Below are 16,130 nucleotides of genomic sequence, written 5' to 3'. Positions count from 1 at the left end.
TAGGCCCTTGATTTATGACATATTCTACACTGTTTATCCTGTGATAAAAGCACAGGATAGAGAGCAACAACATACAGTTTTATTTATTGAAATTTCCTCCAAAGTTCATAAGTTTGCAGTAGGAAATATGATTTTTCTACATTTTTAAAACCCCAGGGATGTAGTCATTAATATGTCAGGAGTTTGTGTTTGACAAAAGACACTATTTTTTGTATTTTGTACACAGTGCCAAAAGTGCACTGGATGTTTTCTTTTACAAATGAAGGTTTCCTGCCTAATCCACTTGTTCTAATCTCCAGCTGCCTTTTTGGTAAAACATGAGCTGAAGAAAAACAAAAACATTAACTTTTTTGTTTGTCTTCTTCTATTCCTTTTTGGTGGCTATTCTTTCATTGTTCTGACACACCAGTACAACAATAATTCAAAAATATTTTTGCCTAATAAATTACTGCCTGATGTTTTCTGCAAATAAATACATTACACTGAGCCATAAATACAGATTGAGCTGCTGCTGGCTGTGTTTTCCATCTGCAGAACCTTTCTCCAAACTGCCTGATGACATCACATAGATTATTCTGACTCACTGGGATCTCACAAAGCCTCTGCCTAATGCAGGTATTAGCAGCAGCAAATATTAGCAGTGGACATCAACTCAATGAAGCAGCAGAGTAAAGCAGATAGAGAATTTTTTAAGAGTGGTTGAGCCTGTATGTGATGAAAATAAATACAGGGAAGGATTGATTTAATCTGTTTACATAACTGACTTAAAATTAACTTGCAATTAGGCCCTCACCAAGAATTACTCAGTGATTACACCCTCCAGCTGCCTAATACAAGCAAGGGTTCTGGGCAAGGCTTTAATGAGGAGGGATGAGCTGCTGCCCCCCAAATGGGTCCTTTCAGGGCCACCCTGTGGAATGACAGAGCATGCCACTAGAGGGAACTCAGCCTATGCCATACGAGGCCTTGACACTGGGTTTTCCCTACTACTCACTTACTTGGACCCTTAAGCATAGCACACATAAAGCTATATGCATCTGCTTTAGAGACACCAGCGGCAGTAACTCCATCTGTTGAACCAAATGTACCAGTGCTCTTTTGCATCGCATGTGCACATGGCGCGTTTTATCTTTTCTATCAGTAGTAATGTGGTTTTTAAACCTTTTGTCTGTTAATTCTTTTCTTTCCTCTTCATGTCCGTGTCTACGTGGTGTCAATGCTCCCTGGAAATGAACCAAAAAGTTACTGAATGTGCTCGTGGCTACTTTGTGGGTAAAAAGCTTTCCTTATATTTCTGTCAGGAAAAGGACTTGGGAGTAGGAAATTAAGGAAGGGTGGAGGCATGCTAGAGGTCCTTAAAAAGCGAGGTCAGGGAGGCTGGCTGTTGCTAAGGGAGACAATATGGAGAAAGATTCCTACGTCAGCAAAGAGCTCCTTCCTCTGATCATGAGGTATCGGCTTCCCTCTCCTTCACCTTCTTCAGATCTCAGTGAAGCCCAGAGGGAAAGCATGTCCTTCCCAGTCCCGAGAGCACCGCCCACATAACCATCTCAGCAGTGTTAGAAGTAAGCTAAGTCCTTCCTAAGAAAATTGTGACTAAGATGGCATTTGGATCAAGGCTCCAAGACTTGATCATGATTACTTTTACCCTTCCCCCACATCTTCACATTGTATTCCCATAGTATTTGAAAAGTAGGGCATGTCTGTGTTAAAAATCATATAAACATGAAGCAGTTTGGAAGACTGGAAATAATCAGTTAATTAACAGCAATACATGTTAACTCCTCAGTGTTGCCACAGGGGAGAGGATAAAATCAGGCTGTGTTGCTGGTACACAAGTTTCTGTTTCATCTCAAGGCTATTTAGGGATGGGGGCTGCCCTCTCACTGGGTGCTACTTCTGGGACTGTGAAGAGAAAACTGGAAAACATGGGGCTTTTTTTGAAGGCTGCCTTCTTTAAACACTCTGAAATACACTGATATTGCCATCAAAGCTGGCACATTTCACAACATTACTGAGGCCGGTGACTGTGATCCAGATGGGGGCTCACCAGAATTGGGGGTCCTGACCTGACCCCTCCTTTTACCCCAACACTTCCTAAAGACAGAAATTTCAATGTGTATGTAGCTTGTTCATTCTTGTGTACCCAGCTGTGCCTCTCCAGAGCTTCAGCATTTATTCCCAACAGCACTGTAGTCAGAAAAATTAAAAAAAAAAAAATTCATAACTGAGAAATAAAGAGTGAAAATGAAAAGTCTCGAAAGTAGGAGTTCCATTCTGCACAGGCATAGTTAGTGGATCAGAGTTATCCATGTGGACAATGTAATGGCACCTGTGTTAACCAGTTTCTATTAAAGTTAACTTACATGCATCAAGAAGTCACATGGCTGCTGTTCAATTCAGTCTTGGTTATAAGTTTGAAAGACTACCCTTGACCAAAATGAAAGAAAACTCAAAGGAGCAGTGTAAACTCTTACCTTAAATTGCCTACAACACAGCCAGGTCAGAAATGTTTGGCTAACCACAGAACTACCACTGAGCACTCATACAGCCACCGTCCTACAAGCAGGAGGCTAAGGAATTTTGGACACATGGAGCAAGCAGGCTGTACATGTGACAGGCTCTCAAACAGCAGGCTCAGCCTAGAAAATTAGATAAAAAGCCGTGGTTCATGAGTGTCAGGGCTGCAGACTGCTTATTCATCTTCCTGGCGTGTCCTCCTGCCAGTGACCAGTCCAGGTCAGACCTCTCAGACTTCCTGATCTCTGAGGAAACAATTCTTAAGCTCTAATTGTTTGGGGTTTTGAGTTGTGTTTGACAGATTAATTCTATGGTATCTGTGTGGACCAGTGCATCAGTTGTTTCTAGTCCTCCAGGATATCAAGTGAGGTATGTTATGGTTAGCAAGGCTTGACAGGTCAATTCATATCAGGTTGACAGGAGAAATCTCAAGAGGATTATTGCCTCTTGTAAAAATCTAACTGTCCTCTAGGAAAAAATACATACTGTCTTGGAGGAATTGTACCCTGAACACAACAGAATAAATGTGGCACACTCAAATTGATTTTTCAGGTGAAAAAACCTACATGTATGAACATTTGCCTGGAAGTGAGGGAAACCGAGAACAATTAAATGTATTTAGGAGGAAATACAAGAAAAAAGATACAGCTGCAGCAAAAAGTAAAGAAAACAGTTGGGGAAGGTGATGGGAAGGCTTGAGGTGTTACGAAGGACTGGCTGCTGATCACTCGAAAATTGCACGTCCTGTCCCCCTGGAGGAAGATCCTCTCTCTTGGGATAGACTGGGCCTCTCTCTTTCTTCCAGGATCTAACGAAAGGCTAAAGATAAAGCAAACATAAAGTCAAGGAGCTATGAGGATACTGTGCATGTCCATGGCCCTCTCAGCCAGCTGCTGGCTGCAGCATGTTTGTACAGCAGCAGAGAGCAGCAGCTAATGAGCAGAAACTCATTGTTGACTTATCATCAGCCTTCCCACAGCTGGTCATGGGGAGAGGACAGTGGTGTGTATAGATTATATATTCTACCAAAGGGTCCAAAAAAAACGGTGGAGAAAAGTGTGTCATCTTTCATGTGCAAATTACTAAAACTATTGTGTAATAAAACTGTATACAACACAAAACCTAGGTGCATCCTGATTTATCTCACCAGTCCTATCAAACTACAAACATTTCTAAGCACAACCTTGTATTAATTGCATTTTACACACTACACAGTGAGACAAGGAAGACTTGCAGACCACACACACAGCAACCATGTGAACTGCCAAAGGCAAAACCTGGCTGGACCTCCAGACACTGTGGTTCACTTTCTGGGTGAATGAACAGCCAGCTGAGGGATCTCAAGCCAGCAAGTTCCCTTCTGCATGCCTGTTTTCCCAGCTGTAAAACATGAAGGCCTCTAACATACTGTAATGTACATACTTTATCTGGCTGCTTCTACAAGACCATGAAAACCTGAGAGCAGTAGGCACTCATGCAGCATTTTGTGACACTTGAAGCACTGCTAGCCATTGAGAATGCTGTACCAAGGTACAATTTCTAGTAATGAACAGTAGGTACTGACCAGTCAAAGAAAAAGTCAGTTGCAACATCTGTCATCTCATATTAGTCCCAGTCAAGGAGTGGAAGCAAATTGAGTTTCATCTAGTCATTAAAATTCCTTAAAATTCCTTAAATTTGCAGTAATATCAGCTACATTGGGAGATGATTTTTTTCTTGCAGTATCTTTCCTTCCAACATTAAACAATGGTGATATCTACACTGCTTCTCTCATCTCTTAGTTGACCTTGTTTTTCAGGGTATTTTTTTCCTACCTGTCTCACCATTTTCCTTTTCACTCCTAGTACACAGGAGAAGGGGCACAAAAATATATGATCCCTTTTTTAATACTTGCATACAAAGAATGTCTAAAATTTGGACAAGGTCTATCAATTTATTACTCCATTAATTCCTACAATGACCTATTGCTATTCTAAATATGATAACATGCAATTTCAGAATATCCTGATGCTAGGAATGAAACTTACAAAAACTTCATGGTATATACACATAAAAGCAAATTACAGATCTCAAATTATATATAGTTTTAAGTAAGGGCACACCTTATTCTTTCTCGTGCAGCTATGTGACCAGGCAGTAAAGAACACAAGAATCAGGTGATGAGAGAAACTATAGAAAAGCCTCTCTATATTAAGCCCTTTATTAAATATAGCTCTAGGTCTTGTTTCAGGAAATGAAAAACAAAGTAAATTTTATTTTGATTGCCATTGCCATCACCACTTATAAGGACTTTGGCAAATTAAAGGGTTCAAAGGCCTACCTGATGAAAGTACACTGCTTCATTAAAGGAGCAAATGACATCCTTAATATAAACAGCAATCTCCTCAAAACCTTTTGCTTTATGACCTTAAGAATGGCACAAAGGCCATGATGATTTTCACTTCTTGAAATACATACAGCCACTTACTGAACTACAACTAAAGCGTCAGCAAAGTCTGACTGTGTAACTACAAGAAAGACCTTGATCCCCAAACACTTCCTCTTTCAGGTATAATTTAGGGAAATCACACCAGTTTACTCACCACTGGCAACCTACGCCATAAGGATGCATAACTAGCGTAGTCTTCAAACTGAAGACAAGGGTTTATGAACCACTCAGACTAAATGATGCATCTGCCACACACTTGTAGTAATGTCACTTAGGCTAAGGTTAAGTAAAAGTACCAATGCAGCCTTCCAAGAGAGCCAGGCCTTTTCAAAATCTAAAGGCCTGCTTTCTGGGAGTTGAACAAATGAGATTTTATTACCTCATGGGAAAAAAAGTTAGAGAGGAATGCTGACTTCAACACAGGGGGAGACTCTGCTAGGACATGTTTGTTGTGCAAATTAATTCCTCAGGAAACTCTTTCAAATTCAGCTGAATTCTTGACCTTGCTGTCTTAGCTCTGATAACATTCTCCTACACTCTCAAAGCAAGCCAGAAAGTTCACAGCCTCAAAATTGCTGATAACATTCTATTGTTCAACTTCAGTAGTTAGGTCCTTTTATTGGATAATGTATTTCTCCTTAATTGATGGATATAACATTCATCAATCTTTTCTAGGGAAACGGCAACTAAATATTTATCTCTTGCTATCAAAAATATTTAACACTGTGGTTCCTGTTCAACAAGGTAGCATCAGTTTTTCACAATAAATGTTTACATTTTACAATTGTACCTCTTACATCACAGCCCATTCCTAACAGAAAAACCTCTTAGAAATTACAACAGAAAATAAATCCCCTTAAGAAGTTCAGTCAAGCACATAATATGAAAAAAAAATATTTAAAGAACACGTTGTAAAATCAAAACTCAAAGAGCACAAGAAGTTGTAGAAGAAAATAAGGAATGTGCTTAACTGCATAATGGAAGTGTCATAACTTTCCTTCCAGAACATGAAGGGAACCTACAAGAAAGATGAAGTGGGACTTTTTACAAGACCATGTAGGAACAGGACAAGGGGAAGTGGCTTCAAACTGAAAGAGAGTAGGTTTAGATTAGGTATTAGGATAAAGTTCTTTGCTGTAAGTGTGGTGAGGCACTGGAACAGATTACCCAGGAGAAGCTGGGGATGCCCCATCCCCGGAGGTGTTCCAGGCCAGATTGGATGGGGCCTTGAGCAACCTGGTCTAGAGGAGTGTCCCTGTCCATGGCAGGGGGCTGGAACTTGATGATCTTTAAGGCTCCTTCCAGCCCAAGCCAGTCTATGATTCTATGACTCTATGTAGAAAATAAAGGTAAACTTGATTTCAAAATTACAATGACACATAATCTACAATCTTCAGGCTTCATATAATCTAATCTAATACTTGATTCCAAAACTGGTTGAAGAAGAAAAAAATCCTCAAGTGTGATGATTATCAAATGTTCTATAATGCAAAAGCTTAAAAAAATATAATCTGAAAGTAATTAAAGTACTGCTTAAAATGACACGCCTTGGATGAAATATTAATCAGATGAAATAAAATTAAATTTACAGTCTCATATGCAGATTGCTTAAGAATTCAGTAGAATTCAGCAAAATCTCTGAGGAGATCCTGGTGAAATAGTGTTCAAATGCACACAGGATTTCTAGCTCCTGTTGCATTAGGAGGGAGAAGCATTTTAGCTTCAGTAGAGCACCAAGTCAGCCATTATTAATGAAGCTGTCTAATGGGCTGAGACTTAGCTATGCACAAGAACCCAACAACAGATACTTCTGTCCTCCATGAGAGCTATTTTTTCAGGACCATGAATACGTAACATTTAACTGTTTAAAAGTAAAGTGGTAGTTAACTCTCAGTTGATTCCCCTGCAGTTCTGCACAGCATTGCACTAGACTTAAACAGAAAGGATTTCCATTATCTAACTGAAGTGTCAGCGGTCAGTTTCCTTAATGACTTCAGAAGATTTAGTAAGCAACTTCTTTAATTTCTGTACAGCAGACACATGACTAGCTGATAACACATCCACTAATTTTGTTCATTTTCTTCCTTAAAGGCTGTTCACTTCCTAAGTCTTTATATTACATTGCAAACAAGTCCTCCAAAGATGATACTAATGTTTTGCTGGCTCTGAACTCAAAAAAGACTATGTTCATGTAATACAATGGCTCCTCTTCAGGGAACTTGGATAAAGAATATGTCAAAGTGAAGGAAATCTTGAGAGTAAAAATCCCCATAAGATGATATTGTAGAAACATAAAGGAAAAAAAGCAGGAAAGTGACAAATGAAGTGCAGAATATGGTCCTAAAAAATTACCACGTTCTGATTTTCAGGTGGTCATGTTGAAGTGCACATTGCACTTAGGCCTAATACACAAATCAGTCCATTGTGCAGGAAGGGGCTCAGCCCAAAGATCTCAGGAAGACAGAAACATGAAGTGCCCCAACACTTCTGCCAGATCATTGAAACAGACGTGTTCTAAATAAGCTTTGGGTTTTTACCTATCATTTAGGAAGACCAGATTGTCACCTTACCCTTTATGGTCCAACAAGGTATGGCAGGTTTTAAGTTTTCAACACTTCCCAAGTCTCAACCACCAGCTTGGAAAGAATTAACTGAGGAGATGAGAACTATTGGCAATTAACATTTAACGAGTTCTTTAACCCTGAGAGATGTCTTGGCAAATCAGGGCAGGAACAAAGAGGTGTGTGACATTTAATGAGATAATAATCATGGGGAAAAAGGGCACCTCCTTCTAAATAATGCCAACCCACCCACAGGGCTGATGGAAACTCCCTCTTGTCAAGCTAGTTAGCAAGATTCACGGTGACCCGACAAAATTAACCACTGCCTAAAGCTATGGGCAATTGTTAAAGCATTTTGCTTTGCACTCGGGTGACACTCAGGCAAAAGCAAAAAACGGGGTAAAAAAAAGCACAACGGCTGATCAATACAGCATTTACCAAATATAGCAAACTGGGACTTAGAGTGCCCTTGAGTCATCCTCGGCAAGATTCCAGTGGAATTTTTCTTTGCCCTAACACTGTTCATTTAAAAAAAAATCCCACAAACAAAAAACCAGGAGCTTTGTTCATTTTTAGAAGAGAAGATGGGGACACTAAGTTATGGAGTATTTAGATTAGGCAGGAAACTGGGTTGTTGAAGCCACACATTGACCTCAAGTACATCAAATATGGTCTTTTTTGCAAGACAGTGAATCTCTAATTCTTTGGGGTGAACAAAAATTTTGTACCAACTCTTAATTTAGAACATCTATAGTTAAATAGCCTAATTTTGCAACTACATAACCGATGTCTATAAGCAAGCCAAAAAGTCCTGCCTTGGTTTTTGAGCTTTTGACCAACCTCATTTCAGGACTGTACTAATGAATCCTGCCAATTGCCCCGCATGGAATGAAGTGATGCTCCGGACAGAAGCTGCAGCCCATGCAGCGTGAACACACCTAACGCTGCTTAATCTGTATCTCTGCGGACACCATTCACACTGCAGAGCCATCTCAGCTGGAGACAACAGGCATTTCTTCCCATGTACCCTTCCTAGGATACTGGAGGATACTGTAAATTTCACATTTCCTAGTCTATCAATCTTATTTAAACACTAGATTAGGAAAGTAACTGTAAATTTGTTACCTCCTCAACATGCCTGTCAGACTAATCCACAATACAACTCCTTAATTTTAAGTCAGGGGAATGTATTTTCCAGCGTAACTATGAGCAAGAGACAAATCTGGTGAAAAATACAAAATTCAACTTGCTCCATTCATTTTCTGCCATTGCTACTTTTCAGTGTTAACTAGTTTAATAGCAACTTACTATGAAAACATTTAAGGAGCATTTCCGCATCAGTATGAATATCTTACTGCCCAATTTGCTTGAAATCTCAATTTTCAACAAACCTAAAACGACTCATCACAAACGTGACCTTTTTTTTAAACACAAGGAATTCTTAGTGAGCTATTTAATCTCTTAATTTTGCCTGATTCAGTTAAAAGACAAAGTATTTCTAGTAATGCACTAAAAGGCAATCAATGTAAATTCACATACTTGAATTAACAGACACACACTCAAAGAAAAACAGAGACATGCTTAAGGGGAGGCCAAATTGTTTTATTTAATTTTTTAGTGACCAATTGGATTTTAGGCAGAAAGCTCTGCTCTTTCCTTCTTTTTTTTCTGTTTTTGGTTTGTTTTTTTTGTGGTTTTTTTTTTGGTTTTTTTTTTTTTTTTACTTCTTTAAAGAAATCAGCAGTGCTCAAATTGGTGGGTTGGAATTTCAGTCAAATTCCAGTTAATTTTAAAAACAAACAGATGAACAGGAATCCCAGATAGTTTCCAGAGCAGAGGACAAAACTTCACATTTGTATGAAAATTCCATGTTTATACTTGATTGGGAGACAGAATGTAAAACTATTGTCAGTAGTGCATGAATAGAACATTCACATTTGATCTGGAACCTTAATCAGAAAGCTGTAGTCTCCTTCCAAAATTTTCATTACCTTGTGCAAAGCAAGTCAAGTCTTCACGTGTCAAGCACACACGTAAAATTGTCCATTTTTTATATACAAGACATCTACCAATCAGGCAGTGCAAAATACATCCTTTCATAACAAAACTAAAATGTACCTCTCAAAGTATGAACAAGAATATACACATAATACAAGATGTACACTATTTACACAACCATAAAAAATATAATACAAGTATTTTTTTTTTAAATGTGGTAAGACTTGACAGTCTTTTGCAATTTCTGTTGCAACAAGGCATGTTTAAGTTTCCTGGATGGAGTTTTCTTTGCCAATTACTCAAGAGATCTTGGAAACTACGCTTGAACTTTTAGGAGAGTTTTCAAATGGACTGCCATCAACTCCCTGTTTTGGTCAGATAGTTCAGCTGTGCCACCCACCCAGTGGCTGGGAGGCTTTGGAAGGACGCTGGGAGATGGTGGGTCACTAAACTTTGCCCCAGCGTAATTTTCTTTTTGGCTCACTTCATTTAGGGTGATAGGTTTCTTGGACTTGGCATTTCTGAAGTTCTCTGTGTTTTTAAGTGGCTTTTTCTCCTGCTTCTGAACTATTTCCGGCGACACAGAATCCTGCCAAAAGTTCTCGATCTTTTTCGCCGAGGCGATCTTCGTCACTGGCGTGTTACACTTACTCTTCTGCCTGTTAATCTTTGGTTGTTCACACAGATGTAAGCTGTGAACGGGCTGGCCGTAGGGGACGGCCGCCTTCTCTGTCTTTCCCATCTTGTTTTTTAAGAACTGCGGAGACAAAGAATAGTCACGTCAAGCACGAGCCCTCTCCTCTGCGTTCGCTCACCGACCCCGACACTTGGTGGGGCGCCGGGGGCCATCTCAGGCACGCGGAGGAGTACTGAAAAGCCTTCTCCCCGCTATTCCTCGCTTATCTCACGGCTCATTCCACCGCTCGGCCGGCACGGGCGGCCTGAGGGCGCGGACCCCCCCCCGGCCGCCATGGGGCGCTGCACGCCACGCACGTCCCGCCTTCAGCGGGCGCGGGGCGGGGCTGGCGCGCAGCCAGCGGCAGGGCTAAATCCGGCTTGTTGCTGGGGCGCAGCGCCGGGCGCCCATTGGTGGGCGCCGGGCAACCAATCGCCGCCCGCGGTTCGCCTCTCAGCCCCGCCCCGCCCCGTCCGAGCGTAACGGAAACTCTGCCGCCCTCCCCCCGGGCCCCCCCTCACCGCTCTGAGGGGGCGCGAGGAGGGGGCGCCCCGCTCGCTGTCCCCCCCCCCCACCACTCCGAGAGAATGGGAAAGCGGTCGCCTGGCTCACCGGGCACCGGCAGAGGGCTGAGGAGGAACAGAGAAGTGAGGAGAAGTAGCGCAGCCCCGTCTTTACCTCCTTCCTGAGGGGTTTGCCGGGCGCGGGTCTCGAGGGGGCAGGCGCGGGGGGCTCCTCCGGGGGGGGCGTCCGTCACCAGGTCGGTTCCCAGCGGGGTCCTTCTCCCCAGCCCGGCGCGGTGCTGCTGGTACTGCTGGTAGCGGCTGGGCAGGAGCCCTGCGGGGCCGGGCCGGATCTTTCCCTTCCTCCGCCGCACCCTCTTCAGCGCCGGGCGGGCGCTGCCCCCCGGGCCCGCCAGGCAGCAGCTGGGCTGGTTCTCGCAGTTGCTATCCCCGCGCCGGAGGCGTTGGAGCAGGGCGGAGGGCGGCAGCCGCCGTGGGTCTTCGGTGCCCGCCGAGATCCGAGCCAGGAAGGGCGGCGGCGCCGTGGTGGTGACCATGGTGGAACGTGGGTACCCAGAATTGTGCCGGGGAGAGGGGGTCGAGCCCAGGCAGGGACGAGTAGGTCGGGTTGCTGGGGAGGGTCTGCCCGGGCTTTGTGACGGGCTGAGGAAGTGGTAGCACAACCAGAGCAGCCGCTAGGAGAACATGGCGGGGGAGTGAGGGGAGCTGCCAGCGGCGTCCCAGTGTTGTTACCCGGGCGCGACCCGCCCACTTCCGCCCCCGCGCCAACCGCCGTGCGCTGATGGCGCCAGCACCGCCCCTCCCCGCAGCGACCCACCAATCGCGGCGGAGCGGCGGCCTCTCTGCCCCCGCTCCAGCCAATCGGAAGCGACACAAGCACTCGGGGCCACGCCTCCCCTGGGGCCGCCCCATCCGGGCGGGCACGCCCCCGGCTGCGAGTCACGGGCTCGCAGTGCGCGGCAGGCGGGCGGCGCTCCGCCGGCCAATCGGGATCCTCACGGGCAGCCGAGGCCACAGCCCCGCGCGCCCCGCAGCCAATCGCGGGAGACGTAAACAGGCGTCGGCGCGTCCCCCGGTGGGCGGTGGCGGCGGCTGGGCACGCGTCGTTCGCCATGGAGGAGCCTGGCTCGGCCGCCGCGCCGCCGGAGGGGCGGGGGCGGGACGAGCGGAGCCTGGAGGCGCTCAGCCTGGCTGGCGGCGGAGGGCCGGCGGCGGCGGGGCGGCAGCTGCCGGAAGGGCGGCGGGCGACGCTGGCGAGCGCCCTGGAACTGGAGGGGACGGTGCTGCGCGAGGGGGGCCTCACCCAGTTTGTAGCCAACAACCTGGAGCGGCGGATCCGGCTAAGCGGCGCCCCGCGGGGCGAGCCTCCGGCGGGGGCCGGCGGGTCCTCCATACCCGCCATCGACCCCGGGGCGCTGCAGGACGTGGTGGCCCTGGCCGGGCAGGTGGCGGCGCAGGTGGACGAGCTGCTGCGGAACGTGCACTGCGGGCTGCAGGCGCTGACGGCGCTCAGCGTCGGATGCATCCAGACCTACCGCGACGGCGTGGAGAGCCTGGGCGAGGCGGCCGACCTCAGCATCCGCGCCATGTACGCACTGGTGGCGCGCTGCGAGGAGCTGGACCGCGCCATGCAGCCCGTGCCCGCCCTGGCAAAGCGCATCCGTGATATGAAAGGCACGCTGGAGCGGCTGGAGGGCCTCTGCAAGTAGCTGCTCCCGCCGCCGGTGCTGGATGGAGAACCGCGGCCTCGCCGCCGCCCCTCCCGTGCCGGCAGCGGGGGTTTGGGGTTGATGCTCTCTCTCCGGCGGCCCCACCGCTCACGGCGTCCGCAGCTCTCATCTGCACATCCTTGCTCGCTGTCCCCCGTGCGTGACCTGCCGGCATCAGTGGCCAGATCGCCTGTGTTGATCTGGAGGAAGGGAAATTTTTGCGGCCCATGAAGGAAAACGTCCCGGTTGAAAACCGCGGGGTAAATGGCAGATGGTGCTTTTTAGCTTCAGCTCCATTAAAGAATTTGGATTCCACATGCCTTACGCTTTCTATTTATTGAGGGCTAAGAGAGACTAATCAGTCTTAATTAAAGATAGCTGTTAATTTTTTTTTTTAAATCAAGTTCAAAATTTTTGTGAGTACCTGCTTGATGCTTACAGGCATATGTGCTTATTTGTAGTTGATTTGGTGTCTGAAGAGTAATTGCCACCTATGCTGTTTCAGCAGATAAACTCGCAGAACACCGCTGTTTCTTACAGGACACAGTTTTAAGATAAGAGTAAATTTAATACTTGTAGCCAAGACACTTGTTTTCCGAGAAGAATATAAAATCCATGGAATATAATGGAGATTCAGATTAGAACAAATCCATAAGCAAAGTTCTAAATAAAAGCCTTCAGATGAAATGTGCTTTGCCTCTATCAATCTTTACAGTTTTCACAGTGTAAAAGTTTAAATGGCATCACTGTGAAATGATCCTGTTATTTTGTGGTTTGCTTTTTTTGTTGTTGGGGTTTTTTTTCTTTCCACTTGGGAAAATACCTAATTACATGAGGAATATGAATACATGATGACATTACGTGGGTGTATGACTGACATAAAATGACTGCTTTGGAATAATTTATTTATATAACTTGAAGCTTTTGTATATGCATCACTGTGCAGAAATGATTTTGCTGTATCAGTGAGTGTTTCCTCTGAGACCTGAGAGTAGCTGAATTCTCTACTCGCTAAGGTTCCTATGCAACAAGCCTCTTAGGTGATGCTCTTAGCAATCCATTTAGGACACAAATGTCCCTGTAACAAGATTCAGCAGAGAAACGATCACTGTGACCTTGTGTAAGTGTAATGGTGCTTTTGGTGACCAGTGGCTCCTAAAAAACTTGGAATTAAGGTAGCCGGAAATACTGCTCAAGTCCTGTACCTGTGGTTGAAGAGCAGACAGGTTCATGATGGGCAGACCTGCTGCCTCACCATCATCTCATTAAAAACACCGAGTGAGGGATAGACACTGTGATACCCCGTGCTTCTGCATGCAGACAATAGTGAATTGTAACAAAATAATTCATGTTAATGCCACTCTGGTTTGCATGATGCCAGTCTCTGGCCTGTTTTGAACCCCTCGGCACAGCCATGTCTTTCCCTCAGCATAGGGGTGTATTTCATGTGTGGCCTTGTAGCCATAGCAACAGGAGAAGTCTGGAAGTGGGCTGTGCCACGGTAGGGCTCTCTGGTACTGTCTGCTGGGGAGTAGCTGTGGCTCCAGAAGGGGACCAGAGGCCTAACAGAACTTAAGGGAGAAAAAAAGAATTTAACTGCTGCTGCATCCCATGGGCCTAGAAGACACTAAAGATTCCTTAACACCACAGCAACAGCTGTACTTTTAATAGTTTTGTTACTCCTGGGAAAGTTTGAACTTGTCTGTTATGCAAATGCAGTAGTTTTGCTAAGTGTGTTTGGTTAATGCCAAGAGTGAACACCAAAGGTTGATCTTGCGCAATTTGTGAGTACTGTTGAAATGTACAGGAAAGACCTGCAAGCTTATTTGTGTAGCCACATATGTACAGCTGCTCTTCACTCACACAAGTTAAGGTGAAGCCTTTAAAGTGTTTCAGTACACTTTTGATTTTGATAGTGTTTCATTTGCAGTCATCTTCATTCAATGCTAATTCCCTACTAAAATTGTCAAGTCTGTAGAATAAAGTTACTACTTTTATGTTTTTAATTGTTAGTGATTAGTTGTTGTTGAAGTGTTTCACTTATTATGTTTCTTATTTGGGAAAATAATTTGAAAGCTAATTTAGATTCTGCTCCTGCATCTGCACAAAGACCTTTTAATGTGATTGCAGACCTGGTTTCAGTCTAGGTCCTCAGGCAATAATTTCTGACAGTGATGTCATTCATGTGATGAAAAAGGAATGACTGACTACTGAATTGCAAGCATGAAGAAAGCAGTAATTATGCTGTTTGGGTTTGGTTTTTTAATATTTTTCTGAACACATCAGCTTTTTTGAAGGGCAGATTTAACTGAACTTGTTGAAGTGGCTCCTGTTCCCTGGTGTCTGCCCTGTACATTTGCCATCCCTGGGGCAGGCACAGCTGAAATGATGTCAGCCTGTGCTGTGCCCCCACAATCGATACCACTTTGTAACCACATGGCTGCTGTGGTTTCCAGCCCTGCTGTCCATGCTGCCCTCCATTGCTGCAGGAATAGTGATACTTGCCAGCGTCTTTGTCAGCGGAGCTCCAGTGCCAGCCCTGCCCTTGAAATCCCATGTGAACTGCCTGTGAGCTACGTGCAGCTCTGTAGCTTCTGGTGAAGCTGGTCCTTCTGCAGCCATACACTTCTGTACTGCCCTTTTGATCCTAGTTCAGGCTTTCTTCTGCATATTCTGTGTTAATTTTAGCACTTTCCAGCTTTTAGGTGTTGAGAGTGAAAACTTTCAGGTTCTTTTAGACTTTTTTGCTTAATCTGTGGATGAGCAGTGTAAAACCACATTTGGGTTTTCCAAGACCTTCGAATAGCTTTCATATATTTTCTTGCTTAGTCATTCAGTTTTAAAATTGGTTGTTTTCCTTAGCTGCCAAGTGAACTTTCATTGTAACAAGAAGGGCAAGGTCAGGGAAGAAAATTAACAAAATATAATGATGTGCGTAGCGCTAAGCAAAGCCAGATGCAGAATTAGCTGTGGACTAGGAATAATGTTCTCTGCTCTGAGAACCACCAGTGACTCCATTAGGAATTAGCTTAGTCTGATAATGTTCTTTTTAGAGTGTAAGATCTGACTGTGGAAATCCTTTTTCTGATGAAATTATGGTTGGTTCTGCTTCATTCAGTACATTTTTTAGTCTTCCCTTTGTAAGGTTTTATATTCCCTGACTCTGATCCAGTTCCATATCTGTGCTATTTAAAGAAGCTTTACCGGATAAAACCTTACTACAGCTGAGAAAAAACCTGGTAACACAAAGCAAGAATGAACTTCACTGACATTTCACCTTTAAGACTTTTTTCCAGTGTTGCTTAACTGCATCAAATGTTCAATAAGTAAATACATCAACTTTATGTGTGTCTTGTATCTAAAATACACAAGATTTTTGGGTGCAATATGCAGCTTTTTGGTGGTACTTACTGCCATGAATGTGAGGAGCAGCATATGAGTTGAATCCAAGAGCAAACCTCTTAGCATTACAGATGCAACTATTTTGAAATGGTTTCAAACAGCATGGTTGTACTACCAGAAGACAAAAAATTGCAAAGCTTCCAAATTATCAACAGCTCTCCAGAGGAGTAAGATCAATTCTTCTAGCAAACTGTTTTAGCCAAAACTGAAAAGTGTGTTAAGACAGATACCTCTTGGAATAGGTGTCGTCCAGCATAAGACAGGTTCTGGCTGTCAGATGCCACGCTACCTTGTCCTGATCAACTCTAGTGT

At 44.5% G+C, this 16,130-nt stretch overlaps 2 protein-coding genes across 2 annotated transcripts; one reads left to right on the top strand and one right to left on the bottom strand.

Annotated features, from left to right (window-relative positions):
* Window positions 1-8,675: 8,675 nt before the first annotated feature.
* LOC121673289 (proline-rich nuclear receptor coactivator 1-like) lies at window positions 8,676-11,432 on the bottom strand. The gene is given in 3 exon segments (XM_042046482.1): window positions 8,676-10,264; window positions 10,862-10,928; window positions 10,930-11,432. Coding segments are annotated over 3 exon segments (822 nt in total). The 5' UTR covers window positions 11,244-11,432; the 3' UTR covers window positions 8,676-9,823.
* LOC121673286 (BLOC-1-related complex subunit 6-like) lies at window positions 11,242-14,422 on the top strand. The gene is given in 5 exon segments (XM_042046477.1): window positions 11,242-11,304; window positions 11,355-11,420; window positions 11,422-11,681; window positions 11,683-11,806; window positions 11,808-14,422. Coding segments are annotated over 5 exon segments (1,122 nt in total). The 3' UTR covers window positions 12,417-14,422.
* Window positions 14,423-16,130: the final 1,708 nt, after the last annotated feature.

This window comes from Corvus kubaryi, unplaced genomic scaffold (assembly GCF_017639235.1).
Source record: "Corvus kubaryi isolate FWS band 111438036 unplaced genomic scaffold, C.kubaryi_AGA036_p1.0 65328, whole genome shotgun sequence".
Taxonomy (NCBI): Eukaryota; Metazoa; Chordata; class Aves; order Passeriformes; family Corvidae; genus Corvus; species Corvus kubaryi.
Note: the sequence above shows the minus strand (reverse complement) of the source record. Positions and strands in the feature narration are given on the sequence as shown.